Genomic DNA, 17235 nt, shown 5'->3' with positions numbered 1-17235 from the left:
TTCCTTAAGCACTGGAAGTTGTTTACCACTAAGGAGTGATTACTTCTCCAGCAGTATCTTAAACTAATCTCCTGCCTGTTTCCATCCTTTGTTTTTTTAAAAACTGAAAATGAATTGAAGTAAAAAGGCATATTAAGCAACACACTGAAAATGGATTTAGACAGATTGCTGTAAATAAGCTCCTTCTGCTGTCTACCAGGCTGGTGCCTAACACGCCGCCAGAGCAATTGATCAGCGTTCAAACGCCAAATGCACAAAAAATGGCATTTTAATTTTTTGTTTAATCACTGTTTAATGTGACTATCTCCAGCCAGAATAAAAGAAGGGTGGAGGGAGACGGAAGCCAAGAGCTTCCTACAGGAGAGGAAAAAGATCTGCTGAAGCGCACACACTAATCACAACGCAGCACGGATCTCAAAGCCTGTTCAGTTGTTCTGCTGATTTTTTTTTTTCTTTAAACCAGGGAGCTGTGATCAGACCCAAGAAACATCTGTTCCTTGTAGGTCTCTCTATTTATCCCAACACCACAGCAAGTGTGTCTTGCATTTATATCCTACAACAAGATGCCAAAACAGTCCAGAAAAACAGCTGGGAAAGGGAGAGCAAACAGAAACCATTTCTCTATTAAAGGAAGCTGCAGCCTGAGGTGGACTCAGTGGAAGACTCAAGAGCATGCATTTTGGGTGTAACCCTTATTGTCATGATTCATGCCATGGCAAAGCAGAAATAAGAAACATCTATAGGCAGATTCTCTCCATTCTTCCAAAACCTAGAGCACCCAAGGGGTTTCAGAAGGCAGGAAACAGGAAAGAAGCCAGGTCTGGCAAATAACAGGAAGAATCCTCCCTTCTCACCATTGAGTGGGAAGCTGAGGTTTTAATGACTATGAGACCACCCATGTTAAATGTAGGTAATCCTTTCACAAACACACAGATATCAAGTCTTATTGCACCATGAAGAAATCAACTTATTTCATTTATATTATTTATATTTATTAATGTATGTTGCACAAGAAATTGATGCAACACCCATGCAGCACAAACAGCCTCCATCCTTTGTACTGGCATGAAAACAGCTGAGCACTCAGATGATCTAATGAAAAATATCTCCACCAGCAGCTGGAGGCATTCGTTCTAGGTCAGGAAGCTGAACATAACTTTGGTCAGTCAAAGCTCTTCATTTACTGGAACAGGAGGCAGCATTCTGCTAGAAAAAGCAAACTGCTAAAAGCCTGTCATGCAATCTACCCAAGTGTTTTCAAAAGGTTAATTTTTGGAGCTATTTCAGTCCACTGAAAATTTAAAAGCTTCATTAACATAATCCATACCTTCAACATTTCAGGAACTATTAAAAGGCAAGGCAGGACTAAATGGCAGCACATCATGTGGAATGATTAAGTGCTATCAAAGACAAAAAAGCCAAGCACGTCTTCACAGCTGTGTTGCATCTCAAATCCAAGTGACAGGTTCAAACCAGACCTCAGGGTTTCCTCAATGATGCTACCATGTGGCTATCATGCTGCTCTTTCCCACCTGTAACACTGCAATCTCCATGTTCAGATTTGTTCTCTTTGAGAAAGCCACCCCTTAGGGTACGAAAACTGCCTGATTCCTTCACCAAAGAGCGCCACAAATACCACAGGCACTCCTGGATCACTTCTTACCCCGTGTCAGTTAATTCAACCACAGCTCCAACAGAACCAGATGAACAAACCAGCACATCCAGGCAAATCAGAACCTTTTCTGCAAGACATCCAGGGACACTTGGTCGTTGCTCATAGAGCTATTAAAGAAACATGTTCCCTGCTGAATGCCAGGCACACGGCTCCTTGGTGGGCTGGACAGGAATGCTTAAGCATTCCCCTAACTCCAGCTGACTCTCTATTTTTTAGTGCAGAAAGCTTTCTCTATCAAGTGCTAGAACAATACTTGCTTGAACTGAAACTACTACCCCCTCCCCCCTTAAATTCCTTCAATTAAGTTTGGTTCAATCCCAATTGCTAAAAACCCCTTAGCACAAACAAAATTTTATCTAGCAAAAAGCCCTGGTTCATCAGCCCATTAAATTCTGCTGAGGACAGCAATAGGACATCCAGCTTGGTCCTCTATCTCTACCAAACACCTTACATTTTGTTCTTCATTCACCTTTAGAAATGGTATTATGGTCTTGCAGTGTTTGCTGTTCTATACTTACTGTTTGACTAATTCAATCCAGGCCTCCAAACACACAGTGCTTTTCCAAAGTCATCACAGAGCACCAAGCTCCCAGTTCTTCCCTAGGGTTTTAGCACACCTTGTGACAGCACAGCAGTTTCAGTCTCAGTTTTCTCTCAGTTGTTAAAAACCCAGCTGGCCTACTTTAGACTTCAGAAGACAACCCTCTGTTATCATTTGCCTGCAACAGCTTCCTCATCTTTTCTGCTCACTAAAACGTTTACAGCCCTTCCCATCTACAGAAATGCTCCATTCCCCATACAGTAGTGTGTCTCAGGGATCTGCTCCTAACTGTGGAATAAGCTCCTGCAGGCATTTAGTTGCAGCAGAAAACTTGTTTTCCCCCTCCAGTGGTAAGCACATTTCTTTGACCTTGCCTAAGGTACAGCAACAGATTATAGAATTCCCAAACAAGACATCACTCCCTGGGCTACCCTGCAGACAAGATGGGAGACACAATCCATCCAGTCACCTTGCCTGAGGTATAAGAGCCAGGAGGGGCTTTGGCAGCAAATATATGAAGTGTGAAGATGTAGACAAAAGTAATCTCTGACCTGTCATTTCAAATGAGATTAGAAACTTCCTACCCCTCCCACTTTCCCGTTCTGCTTTACATTCTTTCTGGAAACAAAATAGACACATAGCATCCATGCAGCATTGCATCATGTATCCAAGTGCTGTTTTCTGACCCCAGCTCCTGGCAGAGGCTATGGGTATGAAATCCTAAGGTTTGCACTTTGCTTTCCACAGCATTAAGTGCCTATCTGCACCTGCCTTAAACACAGCAAGTCAGAAGCAGAAGGAAGAGTGAACAAGCTGGCATGGAGATCAATTTGAGAAGAGGACATCTGAAGCAGAACCCTCCAGATGTCTGGATATAGCCATGCTCCATTTAACAGCAGCAAATGGCACACAGGCTGGAGAGGCTTCCTATAAGGACACACTTTGGAGAACTGTTTCTGAAATCTGATTTACCAGTTAGATTCACTGATTTAGCTGCATATGCAGAACCACTTGAATAATCTGCAGCAAGAATAACAATGCAGAATACAAACCCTATTAATTCCAGCATTTCCATGAATTCCCTGTACTCGAGCTATAAACTCCTGATCAGATTATAGGAATGGTAAACCAATCACGGACTGCTGAGACAAACACAACTTCCAAGTATTCTGAATACTAGCAGAGAAGCAAAACCATATCGTCCCAGCAGAAATCTCATTAAAGACACACCACAACAAACATCCTTTATGTGCTCAATGCACAAATACTACACAAGAGTGGAATTCACAGCACTCAGACAACCAATCCACAATTACATTCAGGCTTGGTGCTGCATGAAGGGGGACCTGGATGATGTGTGACTGAACATTTGACTTTTAGTTTACAAAAACCCCCGAACTAAATAAAAATAATATTTAAAATCCCAGCATTTGTACCTGTTGCAATGATGAAAGAACTATGTCAATTTGTGGCTATCATAAAATGGAATCTACCTTTATGGTATAACTCCTGGTATAAGCTGGGATAATCAGTACAAAGAGAAAGAGATGGCTGCTAACGCTTCCAAAAAATCCTGGATGTGAGGGCAGGATAAAACCCACCTGGCTAGGCACCCAAAAGGAGAAGTTTAAATATTTTCCATAGACACAGAGAAATCAAGAGAAAACCACTCCATTTTGGAACATACCAACATGGAAACTATACTACCAGGATGCCTTGCACTTTGGAATAGAGAAAGGCAAGAGTAAGACAAGAGATTGCATTATAAAGTGTTTACTGAGGTAAGATGAGCAAGGCAGTCTGGAAGCTTGCCAACAGTTTTACTTCATAAAAGTCAATAGAAACGATCTGGATTTTGCTCCAAAAGGCAGGCAGAGCACTGTGAGTTATCCATAAGCCTTGGAGAGCTGCAGCAGGCTTTGCAATGGCTGACAGCCTACAACAGGTATTTACCTTTCTTCACAGAAATTGGGCTGATGCCAAACTAATTCAAGGACACATAACAGAAGCTTGATGCCCTGGTGAGGGGCAAAGATTTATCAGCATGCAGGGTACACTGGCTTCAGGAAGGTTAACATCACTGTTCTGAAATGCTCCAAAAAGGTAAAAAACCTCACCAATATTTACAGCTATGTGACAGATATGACTCAAAAACTGGAATAAGAACTGTAATTCCCATTTAGTTGTGTGCAAGGTACTGAGATTTGTGTTTTATGTCAGCAGATAGGAGTGCTTCCCATAGCAAGCTGCATATCAAGCTTAGAAATTGCTTTTTCCCTAATGAATTTTGAAAGATACTGGGGGGAAAGTCTGTATTTTAGCTTTTTTCTCAAGCCTTTACCCATCATTAGGAGTTACACATAAAATTACAGAAATGCCTCCTATCACAAATTCAAAAGGAGGCACACAGAGTGAGAATGACAACATCATTGCTGAAGAATCAGACCCAAAACCAGAAGATGTCAAATCACCTACCAGCAGCACTTAAACATCACTTGAACAAAATAGTTCCAGCAAACTCCAATAAAGCAAAGAAAATCACAAGCATTTTTCTCTTTTATTTCCCACACTCTCCATGCAGTACCTTCAGTGCTGACATTGCTCCCTTGCCTTCCAGTCACTTGGAAACCAACAGTACCTGTAACAACCACTGTGAGAGCTTTGGTTTAGGAACACACACATTCCCCCTGCCGCCCCCCCCCCCCCCAATCATTGTATTCTACTAAATATTTACTCTTCTGGTAGTGCTTTGAAGGAGCCCACGTTTTGCTTTGCATCCTGATTCATACTGTTAGCATCAGTCTCAGCACAGCTTCTTGTTAGCAGCAATGCAGCAAGCCCATATTTTTCTGGTTTCCAGCAACAGAATACCACTCTTTTCCATTTAGCTGTTTTAAAGATCTTAAAGTGAATTCTCTACCAACTTCCTGGCAGACTTGATGCTTCTTGACAGTGTTATGTTACAACTGAAAACATCAGCACTAAAAAGTAATATTCAATGTGCCTCTTCCTCCCCAGAAGTTAACTGCTGCTCAGACAAATAATGCACTGCACCCAGCAATGGCAAACACATAGATCGACACCAGGATCAGTCACACTTCCCTCAGAATCAGACTCATTGCTGTTACCCCAGTTACTCAAGAAATCAGAGCCATGCTACCACCAATCCCCCCCTTTATGTTGTCAGTTCATTTGCTGTCCTTGTGCTTTGCTTGCATCTCCAGATTCTCTTAGTACAGAAAGAGAATTACTGTGAGGAGAAGTCCTGAGGTACACTGTGGTGCAGAGCAGCTGGGCAGTTGCTGTAGAAGACTCTCATGCCACCATGGTACTCCCGCAAGCAGTTCTCATCAGGAAGAACAGGTCACCCCTTGAGACCAGGCACAAGCTGCATTACCCCATTTGGAACAAAAAGCCAAGCACAAAAATCCCAACTTCAATGTTCAACCTCTTTTAAGAAACCAAGCCATGACAGATGTATTGCAAAGATGACTTGCAGAACATGCACGTCACAGAGCTAAGGACTAAAGCCCCACCATGAACCACATGGGGAAGCTCATCCCATGGAAAGTTCTGGTCACCTTAAAAATAAACTGCATTTACAGTAACGGATTGAGACTTCTCACCAGTTAAAAGTTGAAGTACCAAGTATATATACCCAGCAAGAGAGTGTCTACCACCCTTTCACCACTCCTCCCTCCACAAGGAAGCATTGCCAGAAGTCCCTGCAGCACTCACGTGTACTGCATGTGCCATCTGCTCACACTTCCCAGGTTTAAAACTTCTCTCCTCAGCAAGCTGCTTAAGAGGTCTGACTATCCCTTTTGAATACATCATGAAATTATGGGCATCACATCTCTGCACCATCCCAAGGCTTTTAAATCTGCATGTATCCACCCTGGGCTGAAATGAGGCTCACCCAAGGCCAGGAAAGGATCAAGGAGACTACACTGAAATGCTGAATCTAGAGGCTAGATCCTGCATAGGTGCACCAGGCCCTCCTAGAGATGCTCACCATTGGCAAGGGCAGCTGCAACTCGCAATGTGGCAAGAAACTACCTGATTGCTCATAGTGCCAGTGTGGCAAGTAGGCATGCTAAACCTGGCTAGGGTACAACAGGAAAAAAAATAGAAACTGGCAAATAAATTGGTTGGACCTGAGAAGAGGCTGGTTGACAGCCTCAGGGTACTTGTGGAAGGCAGATGAGATTTCCAGTAACTGAAAGATAATGAACACAACTGGAGAACTGAAGAAGAGCAGAGCTGGGGAAGCAGATACCCAAACACTGTACATGCCTAAAAATCACTTTGGATGTCACCTTAAGTATGACAAACAGCCACTACCACCGCAGTGTCAGGAAACGGTAAGAAACAAGAAGCTTCTTTCTGGGTGACAACTGGACAAACAGGAGAGAGGAAAGATGCATCACTTGGCTCAGGGATGCAGCCCCCAGTATCCCAAGCCCTGCTATTGTTAATATCCACATTGGAATTCACTCAGATCTGATCCAAACTTACACATTTTGATGCAAACGTTCAGGTCGTGTGCCAAAATGACCTTTGCCAGAATCTCTTTTCAGACCCTGTAAAATTATCTATTGATTTCAATACCAGAATGAAAAGCACACTTGTTAAATCTGCTGATGTTGCCAGCTCAGTAGAGAACAGGATTAACATTCAGCAGTGGTGCTGACAACAGGAGAACTCATCCAAAAATTTAAAGTAAAGAAGGCATTAACTGTACAAATGCATGGCTCGCATGACTTGTGATGCAACTTTTCAGCAGCTGGTTTATCATCATTTCTGGGTGCTGACACATCACAGACTGCATGAATCTGACACCTAATGTTTGAGAAAATGCAAGATTCATCCTGAGATATGTTGCATAAACATCACAGATAGAAAAAATGCAAAATAATGGGTGCTGACAAGAGCAGAGATGACTGGGCAGAAAGGAAGGGCAGGCATTACAACTAGCCCTCACTTTTCCAAGCTGCTGCAAAGAAGAAAATGGGAAGACATTAAATTAAAAGCACAACACATGGAGCTATGGAAGAGGCTTTTCAACTATATGAGAAATTAGTATGTTCCATCTTGGATCAAGAAACAATTGGTCTTTGAGGAGTCTTGACACAGCACTTCTGGACATGGCAGTCTTACGTTGAAGGTCAGACTCAATGATCTTAGCTGTCTCTTCCAACTGAAACAATTCTATGAGTCCATGATTTTACCACAGGGCCTTAAAAGAGGTCTCTTTCTTGAGAGAGAATACACTGAAAACATCAAATTCCAAAAAACTTTGCTTTCTGGACAGGATTATGGCAGCCCAACAGTCTCACGAGCATCTGGTAGGGATCATATACCACAGTATTTGCTGTTTTCTTAGATCTGCTGTAGCTCCACTAGCACAGGAGAGATTATATTCCAGAGAAACTGAATTATTTGGAGCTTTTAGTGTCCTTCAGGGTCATTACAAGAGCATAGCAATTAGCCCTATGATAAAATATAAATTCTTTTCTCTATGGCACAGTCTAACCTTGCTATAATGAAGCACCATGGGACTGAGGAAAAAAAATGTTGCATAGCAGGACATTCTCTGAAACAGAGATTTCTGCAGCTTGTCATACCAGCATAAAGAAGTACCCAATTTGATTCAAACAAGTTCTAGCTACTATTTTTATGAGTCTCACTTCAGACTGAAATAATACTGCTTAAGGATCGACAAAACCCCCCAAAAAAATCAATAAAGAAATAAAACGCACAGTTGTACATAAAATACAGCAAAGCACGACAGAGACAAACTCCTCAAGATTTGCTTTGCTGTTTGTTCTACCAAGTCTTATTAAAGAGGAAAAACAATAAAAGTTGACATTGCTAGGACTGTTTCCAAGAGGGCAGGCTATTAGCAAGCCTTGTTACAGAGCATCCGAGCAATTCATTGTGCGCATGATCTCTCTTGTGTCCTCTGAAAATTTATGGTCTAATGCCTCATGGCAAAAACAGCACTGGCAAAACACAGCTTACAACACTGAGCTCCACTTCACCTCTTTGCAGGAATCTGAAGGTGAATCCCTGTTCAGTTTTGTATAGAAATAGCTTAAACTATTTTAAAGCCTTCTTTTAATGGGAGCAGGGAGTGAGATATAGCCCACAGTCCAGATGTTGGGTGTTCCCAGAACATGAGGACAGCTGTTCCAGGGAGTAGTCAGGTGATGTTTGGATATTCCTTTTAAGAGTCACATTCACTGCCTTTCAGTACAGCTGAGGACACTATATTAGAACTAACAATGAACTAAGCTAGAAGTCCCAGCACCTCTGAAGTGCCACAACTAACACTAACTTCCACAACTGTCACTAACAATGTGAACCATCCCTGAAGGTGTTCAAGAGGGGATTGGACGTGGCACTTGGTGCCATGGTTTAGATAGTCATAAGGTTTAGGGTGACAGGTTGGACTCGATCTTTGAGGTCTCTTCCAACATTCTTGAAACGAAATGAAAACGAAAACTAAGCTGTAAGTCCCAGCGCCTCTGCAGAATGATGTCCTACAGAAAAGCAATGGGAAGATCATGGGTGTGTATCACACAGTGTTTTATAAAGCTTTCCAGAACAGCCTTTGTGATGTTGGTTACTTCCTCCAACTCCCCAAAAAAGCACGGGCATCTTGAAAATGGAGTGCTCTGAGCCTCAAACACCATTTACAGCTGTGGTGTGCAGAGAGGAAAAGCCACCTGCCCTGTGAAGTTTGACTGGACACTTGGTCAGTCAGGCTTACTGCGTTCCATGATGTGGTTAACTGCAAAGGAATAATTTCTTTTACAAAAACTTCATCTGCTTCAGGCTCTGTGGTTTTTAAATGTTCTGCTAGACACATGCATCTGTTGAGTGGGGAAGTCACCTTGAAGGAGTAAGCAGGCTGAGGAAACTGGGAATGAAGAGATGCAATTAGTGATGATGAACCGGTCTTATTACCATAGAATACTGAAGTTCAAGACTTGATCTGTGTCATAAGTGAAGAATCAATCTAATTAATTTTGCCAATATCCATTCTTTGGAAACAGTTTTTCATCACTGCTCAAGAAAAAGGCCTGACCTGAATGAATGAGGGCATTAACCAGAGCAGCTTAGGGCAGCCAATGCTACCCAAAACCTCCTGGCCCTTTAGACCCATCTCCTGAGCACAGAAAGCTTTCACAGAGAACCCTTCTGTTCATGACAACAGCCTGTTTCACAGACACTTGATATAAACCCTCAACCCTGCCATTACTAGAGTACTACCAGATAATAATTCAAGACAAAGATAATGGTAATGGGGGTTCCCTCCTTTTTCTGCAGATCAAACCCCCAGTTTTCCATTCCAGAATGATTTTGAAGGAACCATACCAGATATAGCAACACAGCCTATTACAAGCTTTTATCAAAAGTGACAAGCTCAAGGCATGAACATCACAACATCTCAAAATCTTTCAGCACAAATGAATGGCTAAAAAGTTCTGAATGACTTTGCTCAGGAGGTGGACAGCACTATGTGCTCCACCTGACCTTACTAATAATCATTCAAGCTTCAAATCTGCTACTAAAGTCTCCATTGTAAGCAATTATTTGCCTCTGTGCAAAAATGTTAATTTCATGCTCTGTAAACACATCTCCTTGTGAAAGACCAGCCTGCCCATAAAGATTGCTTTTGACAGCCTGGTCACCATCTCCTGCAGCAAGTGCCTGAAGCACAGGTAGAAACATCTGTTCTCCTCTCTGTAAAGGAGAGGACAGATGGGGATGACATATTTACAGGTGAGTCACACATAATGACCTCAACAAAAGGGAGCTGGAGAGTTTTGGCACTTACATAAGACAGAGGAACTTGGCACTGTAAAATCAAAGACAGCAGCAACTGCTTTCAAGTAGCTGTAATAATTTGTCATAGTATTCAATCAACTAACCTGTTGTGGAAAACATCATCTCTGCAGTGCTAGTCTTAAGTAAAGGACAGATGTGGGAGATAAAGGCTGTGGTATGAAAGATGGCTTTTTAAGCACAAGTGGAACTGCAAGAGGAAGGCTGGTTGTGAAAATTCAGGGAAAAGAAAACCAACCAAGCACCACACTATCTGTCAAAAGTAATTGTAATAAGTAGGCAGATTCTTTAGCCCAAAGCAAAGTCAACCACATGTAAACCTGTAAGCAGTCTCTCCCCACGAGATCACGGAACATGATTCCATGTGGCAAGCCTTTTTTTTTCCCCCCAAGAATTTGAATCCCAAACTAAACCCATTAGAGACACACAGCTCCAGTTTTGGAAGTGGGCACATGCAAGATCATTGGGACACAAGCTACATTTGTAAGGAATTATAAAAACAAGGCAACTGCCTTCTGAAAATGCAACATGTGAAAGTTACCACCAAACATTGAAACTAATTGGTTGCTACAATTTAAACCACTTTCTCTGTCTAAAATCTTTAAAAGGCATTTACTTTAGCTTTCAGAACTGCATCTGCATCAAGCCTATGTTAACATTTTAATCTCAGTGACAGTTAAGGAAGATCCTGATTAAATGACTCCAGAGCAACATTGTTCTATTTAAGTCATCTTCTTTGCAAGCTTCAGAAAGATCACTGCATACCAAATAACACCCCCCCTCCCCAAACCCCAATACTGATGTAGTTAAAAGCCTTCATCACTTAATCCTCCATCCTCAGTAACAACTGTCTGTAACAATTTACACAGCAGCTCTCAATATAGTCTAAGCATTTCATCCGAGAAGGGAAAGTATGAAGAAACTATAGTACATGGTGGTGATGTGGGAAAAATCAAATACTTTAACCTCCAAAATTCTTTTAACTGCATTTTCCAAAAGCAGCAGTTGTTTTGGACAAGCCAAGATATTCCACTTAAACCACAGGGACAAGAAACCACCTCAAATTCCTTCGACTTAAATAGAAGCCAACTTTCTGCTAGTTTCCATTAGAGGCGGGATCATTTTCCTTTCCCTGTAAGAAGATGCAAGCCAAAGTTCATAGCTACTACAGATTTCAAAATACTCAGATCAATCTTCCAAGTGCTGCATAAAATACTGCCTTGCTTTTGACTGATGTTTCAGAAAATGGGATGTGGCTTGTCTTTTAATCAGAAATGTGAGGGCTTTGGGCTCCATACACAGTAGAGAGAAGGGACCTCTGAGCATAAGTATGTTAAGACAGCTGTAGCTGAGGGGTACATATTATCTTCTGAGATTTTTTTTTTTTTGATGAAGTCATGGCATGAAACCAGAGTAAGCTCTAGAGATAGTGGAAATATCCTGGGTGACTGAAGGGGAAAAAAAAATTCACCAAACCCCAACATTTTATTGTTGCTTGAGCAACCATAAAGATTCCTCTTATGAACAGCAACCTCCACCGTGAATTTTCTTAACAGTAATTTGTAAGACAAGAAAACAAGTCCAATAAAACACGTGCAAAAAACAGCTCTACAGCAACTCAATAGAACTACACATCCCTCCACACACCCCACAACAAGTATTTGATGTACATGTTTTCCAGAGTCACTGCACAACTGGCAAGTATCAAACCCAAACCTTTGGCTGAATGTTTACTGATACAAAGAACCATTTTATGCTCCCGTACAAACAGAATCAAACATGAAAACTTCTCTTTGCCAGGCGTCAGTGAGAGCCTTTGTTCAGCTGCACAAGAATTCAGTATAACTAGTTCATACTTAAAAAATCAGCGTGCAGCAGTGAATGTTCACCACCTCAAAGCAGGGAGAGATTTGCTAGGAGGATTATATCTAAGCAGTTTTAAACACTAATGTGAAGTAGCAAAATCCAAATCATTAGACTTGCATTTGCTTGATTCGGCTCCCCGCTGCAGGGCACTCTGCCATGTCCCTTCAAGCAAAGCATGCAGGTCCCTGCTCAAGTAGTTACCCATTGATGCTTGCCATCTCTAATCTTCTCTTGGAATTGCTCCCCAGTGCCAGGCAGACTCCAGGGATTTCAAAGAGCACAAGATGGCTTAGATTTAAAATGGTCTGAAGCTGGAGGTAGGCTCTTTAGGGGTAACACAGACAGGCCAGGAGATTCCCTTTGGTTACCCTGGGTGGTACTAATTAGATGCATTGTTAACCTTTTATATATAAAGGTATATCCCTTATTCTGAAACACCTTTTTATTTAGAATAAAATGAGCGCACAAAAAGTTGCTGGTAACACTTAAGCAATCCTCATTTCCCTTTAAAACTCTCTATAGATTTTTGGCAAAACCCACAACAACTTCAAACAATTAGGACAACTATTACTTGATGGACTGCTAACATATACCCAATCCTTATCCCATCTACTGCCTGTTTGGCACAGCCCTGTCTAAGGGGATGTTTCCACTACCTAACTGTGAGCATTCAGCCTTCATGCACTCAGCCTGTCCTTGCAGGATGGCTCCTGCCTCACCTTTCTCTCCTCCTGTACTGACCTGACTGAGAGCTTGGGTTGCTGAGTACTGATTCACATTTTAATGAGATGTCTACAGTGAAGCACAGATATTTTTCCAGCTTCTCTCAGGGTACTGAGAAATGAGTGAATGGTTTATGTAGTGATGGATGAAGCTGTCTGAATTCTGGAAATAAGGGACATGTGATGCAGTTCCCATGTCAACAATCACATAGTCCTTTTCTACCCCAAAGCCATACATCTCAACAGGCAAGCAGCATTTTGTATCCCATGTATGTATGAAGATGCTCTTCTGGGTGAGTATTCAATTGAAAGTTCTACAGCAAAGACAAAAAGCACAAAAAGATTCTTAAAGTTCTTTACATTAATCCTGAACAGAGTAATTGAAATATCACTGTACTTTCTGCAGCAGGGGGCCATGCTGTTTCCACTGATGCACAAAACAATGTTTCCATACATAAAAACATATCTTTTTTCCCCCCCTCTCAATGCTAAAAAGCTGCATACCTGTTACAAATTTCAGTTCAGCCTTTAGATATATCTTGAAGTACCTTTTCAGGCAAGTGTCCACCTTTCAGTATTAGCAATAGAGGGCCAGTAGATAACATCCTAGGCAAGGCCATCTATGGCAGTATTTGTTCCAGTCTCTTAAGTGTGTCCCAACTCACATCTGTGTCTGCCTCACAGAAGAATGTTCTCAGCTAGCAAATCCCCCAGCAAGGGCAGAAAGTAAGTTTTCTTGACTCAGACACTGAACATTTAATTCCTGAAACTTTATTTTCAGCATTTCCTCAGAATACACTGCATGTAATATTTACAGAGCTGCTGGCTTCCAGGAGACATTTGTCAAATCCCTTTTAGAAGCGATAATGTCTAAAACATCTGCAGCTGGTTCTAATGCATCAGGAAAATAAAAGTTGTCTGGCCTCAGTACTGTGCCAGCATTTGATGGGAAACATAAAATCAAACCCATATGCCTACTCTTAGTTCAGTCTCAAGTGATCTATATTTTACAAGGTAACTTACTATTAATTTTTAAACTCCTATGAACTGAATTCTACTAATTGGACTTATTAGGCTTTTAAAAAAACCCCACCCTTAAAACTCCCACAATCCAGCTGGTTTTGACTATACCAGTCAAACACCCAAAATCTTTCTAGTAAAAGATGTCAGCCTCCAGAAGGCATCATAAAGTGCACGCCCAGAATACATCCCTTCACTTCTACCCCAGAAATAAGTTTCCTGCAATTGTTTTGTCAGGTAATCAGCATTACAGGTGCACGCAATGACATCTGTTTCTGAGTAATTCAGTTTGTTGGGTTTAAAATTTATCTCTACCTGAAATAAATAGTGGCTTCATGCTTCAAATGAAGTGAATGACAGCAGAGCTTTAATTGAACCAGGGACTCGGTGTTGACCCAGGTCTTCCGTTCCCCTGTGAACAAAAGTCATTCAAACAAAGTGATAGCATTTTCCTGTTCCAAAGGTTTTTGAGCAAAGATAGAAGGTATACAAACCTCACAGGGTATAGCTGAGACTTACAGAGCTGTGGACTCACTCCAGCAATACGATAGGGGCAAAGTTTCATTGCTGTGCGTACAACCAGCTGCTGACAGGGCACTCTGGAAAGCCTCTCCCTTCCTTTAGGGAGTGCTTCTACACATACCTTCAGCTGCCACCAGCTCAACATGCTTTGTCTAACTTTGCATTTGTTCAGGCTAAATTACTGTCTAAAAAACCTCCCACAGCTTTGGCTTCACAGACAACTCAAGCAAGCATTCTGGAAAAGCAGCTATTTCAGCTATGCCTATGGCCCAAACAGGCATTCCTGCATGGAAAGGTTGAAACCAAGTGGAACTTGACCAACAGGCATGCAAGTGCTTCCATCTCAAAACAAATAGCAAATTATTGTGGTCTATGAGCAAAGAGCTTCACGATCCCCAAGGACAGACCACAATCCAGATCCAGGGTGAGAGAACAAACTCAGAGAGTGAACACAGAGGAAATCCTCTGAATAAATATACAACGTGCTTCAGAAATGGTCCAAAAATTATGTAAACCTTCCCCAATATATGGTAGAACTCTTTTGGTTGGAAAAGACCTTCAAGATCAGAGTCCAACCAATATGGTTGTCTAACCATGTCATTTTGTGGCTCAGAGAGAAGCAACTGTCACATACCTACTTATTGCCTTGTCTTTTTAATGCAAGCAGCAATAAACCTCCTCTTATCTATGCTGCTCTGGAGGAGCCACCTCTCACAAACAAGGCAAATCTGCAAAACATTTTTAAGAACAGAGCAGGAAAAGAGGAGCAAGGCTTGTACCAGAAAACTGACCTCTCTGGGTAAGATGTTTCACAAAGAAATCATCTAGTACAATGATAGAAGAGGCCAAGCACAACATATTTAGGGTTCATATCTCCTGGGAAACTTCAAGGAGATAAACAGCCCTGTCATACTTTGTTCTTTTAGGAAAGAAATGTTCTTTTTCCTCAGACCCACATATTATGTCCCTCACTTATTGTCATCACTGCTTAGTCTCTGATCTCAGTGCAAAGTGCCTAAGAATTGCCTCCCCTCCTTCTTTCAGAACACAAAGACACTTCAAAATTTGTCTTCAGCTTTTAAGTGCTCAATAGCCCTGTAGTTTCCCAGTAATGCTTTTGCTGACTGACCACTTACCAGGCTTTCCTATTACTTAACAGTAATTGCACAGCAAATAGAGAGACACTCACCCATTCCTACTGCAGAAGCTTTAATAAGGATAGGTAATTACAGGGCTTTTGATACATCAGAAGATTACAAAGCAAATAGAAAACAATTGACATTTCACTTAGTGTAAAAAAATCTTGGATGATGTACATGATAATAGTGCTCTCTATAACCACACATTTGTTTTGGAGCTGAGTTCTAAGCCAACGTGCTCCTGCAATTTCCAGTCAGAACCTGAACATCAACTTGGTAAGCAGTTTCACAGCTGCTCATGGGTCCCAGCAGAAGCAAGATAAACTGACAAGGTTCTGGGTTTTTTTTTAATATTTTTTATCTTTATCTTATGCAACTTTATAGAACTGAGCAGCAAAATGTCAAAGACAAACTGTAAGCTCAGAAATGCATCCCTGCACTGACTTCATCTTTGAATAAGCAGCCAAGTTTCCTGACTCTGGCTGAGAAGAGGAGAGGTTGAGTATCATCTCCTGCACAAGTTAACTCTGCTCTCACCAGGAAAAGGTGACAGCTCTGCTGAAGCCACTACCTCCTCCAAACTACCTGCAAAACACAAGGCAGAACATAAGCTATGCAGATCATGGATTTGGAAAGAGAACAGAGACAGAGCTCTCTTGCAAACACATCTTCTAAGACAAAAGCTCTGCTTTATTGTTACAGAAACACACTTCCCTCCAATACCCAGCCTTTCAGTTATGGCACACAGAACATAGCTAGTTGTAGAGTGCCTTTAAAATCCTAAAACCCTAATTAGACCCCCAAAACAACAGCACTCAATCCATGTCAGTAGGAGTATCTACAAAACTCACTGCACAACTTGAGTTTAAGGCACTACTTTGATGGCAGAGAACAACCTCTTCTCATAGACCTTGGGAGGGACAGACATGGAATAGTGTAATCTGGCTTTAAAGACACATCTCTTAAACACTTGTGAGCTTCAAATCACCTAAGCAGTGAACGAAATACTTGCAGCACCACAGTGATGTGAGCTGCCAACAACTCCACATAACACAATTTTTCTGTGAAGTCCAAAACCCATTACGTATGATCATCCAACATTTCCAAGTGTCTGCAGGTTCTGCAAACCAAACCAAACCAAACCAAACCATTTTAGATGACTGTTAAGTCTCAGGCAGCACTATCTAGGCTGACATACCCAGAGATTTTGTTCCCTCTCAGGAACATTAGACATTTTTATCTATTACAGTTAAGGAACCACAACTGCACAATTGCAAAATCCTGAAGAGTGACTCAATGACAGTGTCAGTTCACAAAAAAGGCAAGCTGCAAGAAAAGAGAATGAAAAAAAAAAAGATTTCATACATTTATTTGAACTTATCTAGCCCACAAGCAGCACAATATTACTTTGTAACCCACAATAGGCAGTAGATCAACTTTGAAAGGAATGTACAGTCAGCTTTCAAAGACTTCTACAAAATGCCTGGAACATTTTAATAACTTAATTCTAACTTAAAGAAATCTTTAATTAAGACAGCATTTAGAAAGCATTTTCAGAACAATCTGGAATCCTGTGGAATGTGTTAAGGCCTCCAAGGAAGCCTGCTCTGGCTAAAAGCTGAGATCAGTCCTGACTTAGAGAAGGAAAGCAGCAGTTAGAAGTGACCAGCTCCATCCAAGTCTTAACATGCAGTTTGCTTGTCATGTCAGTATTTGGCACCAGGATCACCCATCCCTGTCTGTTATCATCTTCATTTGAGGAATTTGCTCCTTTTTCTCCAAAAAGATTGCATCACCCAAATGGCAGTCATATAGGAGTTGACTTACAAGAATTAACTGCTGCTTGCTTTTACACTAGCAAGCCACTGGTAATCCATGCTCCAGTAAAAAAAAAGT

The 17235-nt window shown here is 41.5% G+C and overlaps 1 protein-coding gene across 4 annotated transcripts in view; it reads right to left on the bottom strand.

Moving 5' to 3' along the window:
- The window catches only part of GALNT10 (polypeptide N-acetylgalactosaminyltransferase 10), a 79955-nt gene that overhangs the window by 46451 nt on the left and 16269 nt on the right, over window positions 1–17235 (bottom strand). The window contains exons 3-5 of one of the 4 annotated variants that reach the window (XM_054389142.1): window positions 15936–15950; window positions 15386–15398; window positions 1065–1082 (exon numbers count right to left, since the gene is read on the bottom strand). The exons of 2 other annotated variants lie outside the window; for them this stretch is intronic. In XM_054389142.1, the coding sequence (XP_054245117.1) occupies window positions 1065–1082; window positions 15386–15398; window positions 15936–15950 (46 nt within the window). Of the gene's footprint in view, window positions 1–1064; window positions 1083–15385; window positions 15408–15935; window positions 15951–17235 lie in introns of all 4 variants that reach the window. One more of the 4 variants, XM_054389143.1, reaches the window with a different exon arrangement.

This window comes from Indicator indicator, chromosome 18 (assembly GCF_027791375.1).
Source record: "Indicator indicator isolate 239-I01 chromosome 18, UM_Iind_1.1, whole genome shotgun sequence".
Classification (NCBI taxonomy): Eukaryota; Metazoa; Chordata; class Aves; order Piciformes; family Indicatoridae; genus Indicator; species Indicator indicator.
Note: the sequence above shows the minus strand (reverse complement) of the source record. Positions and strands in the feature narration are given on the sequence as shown.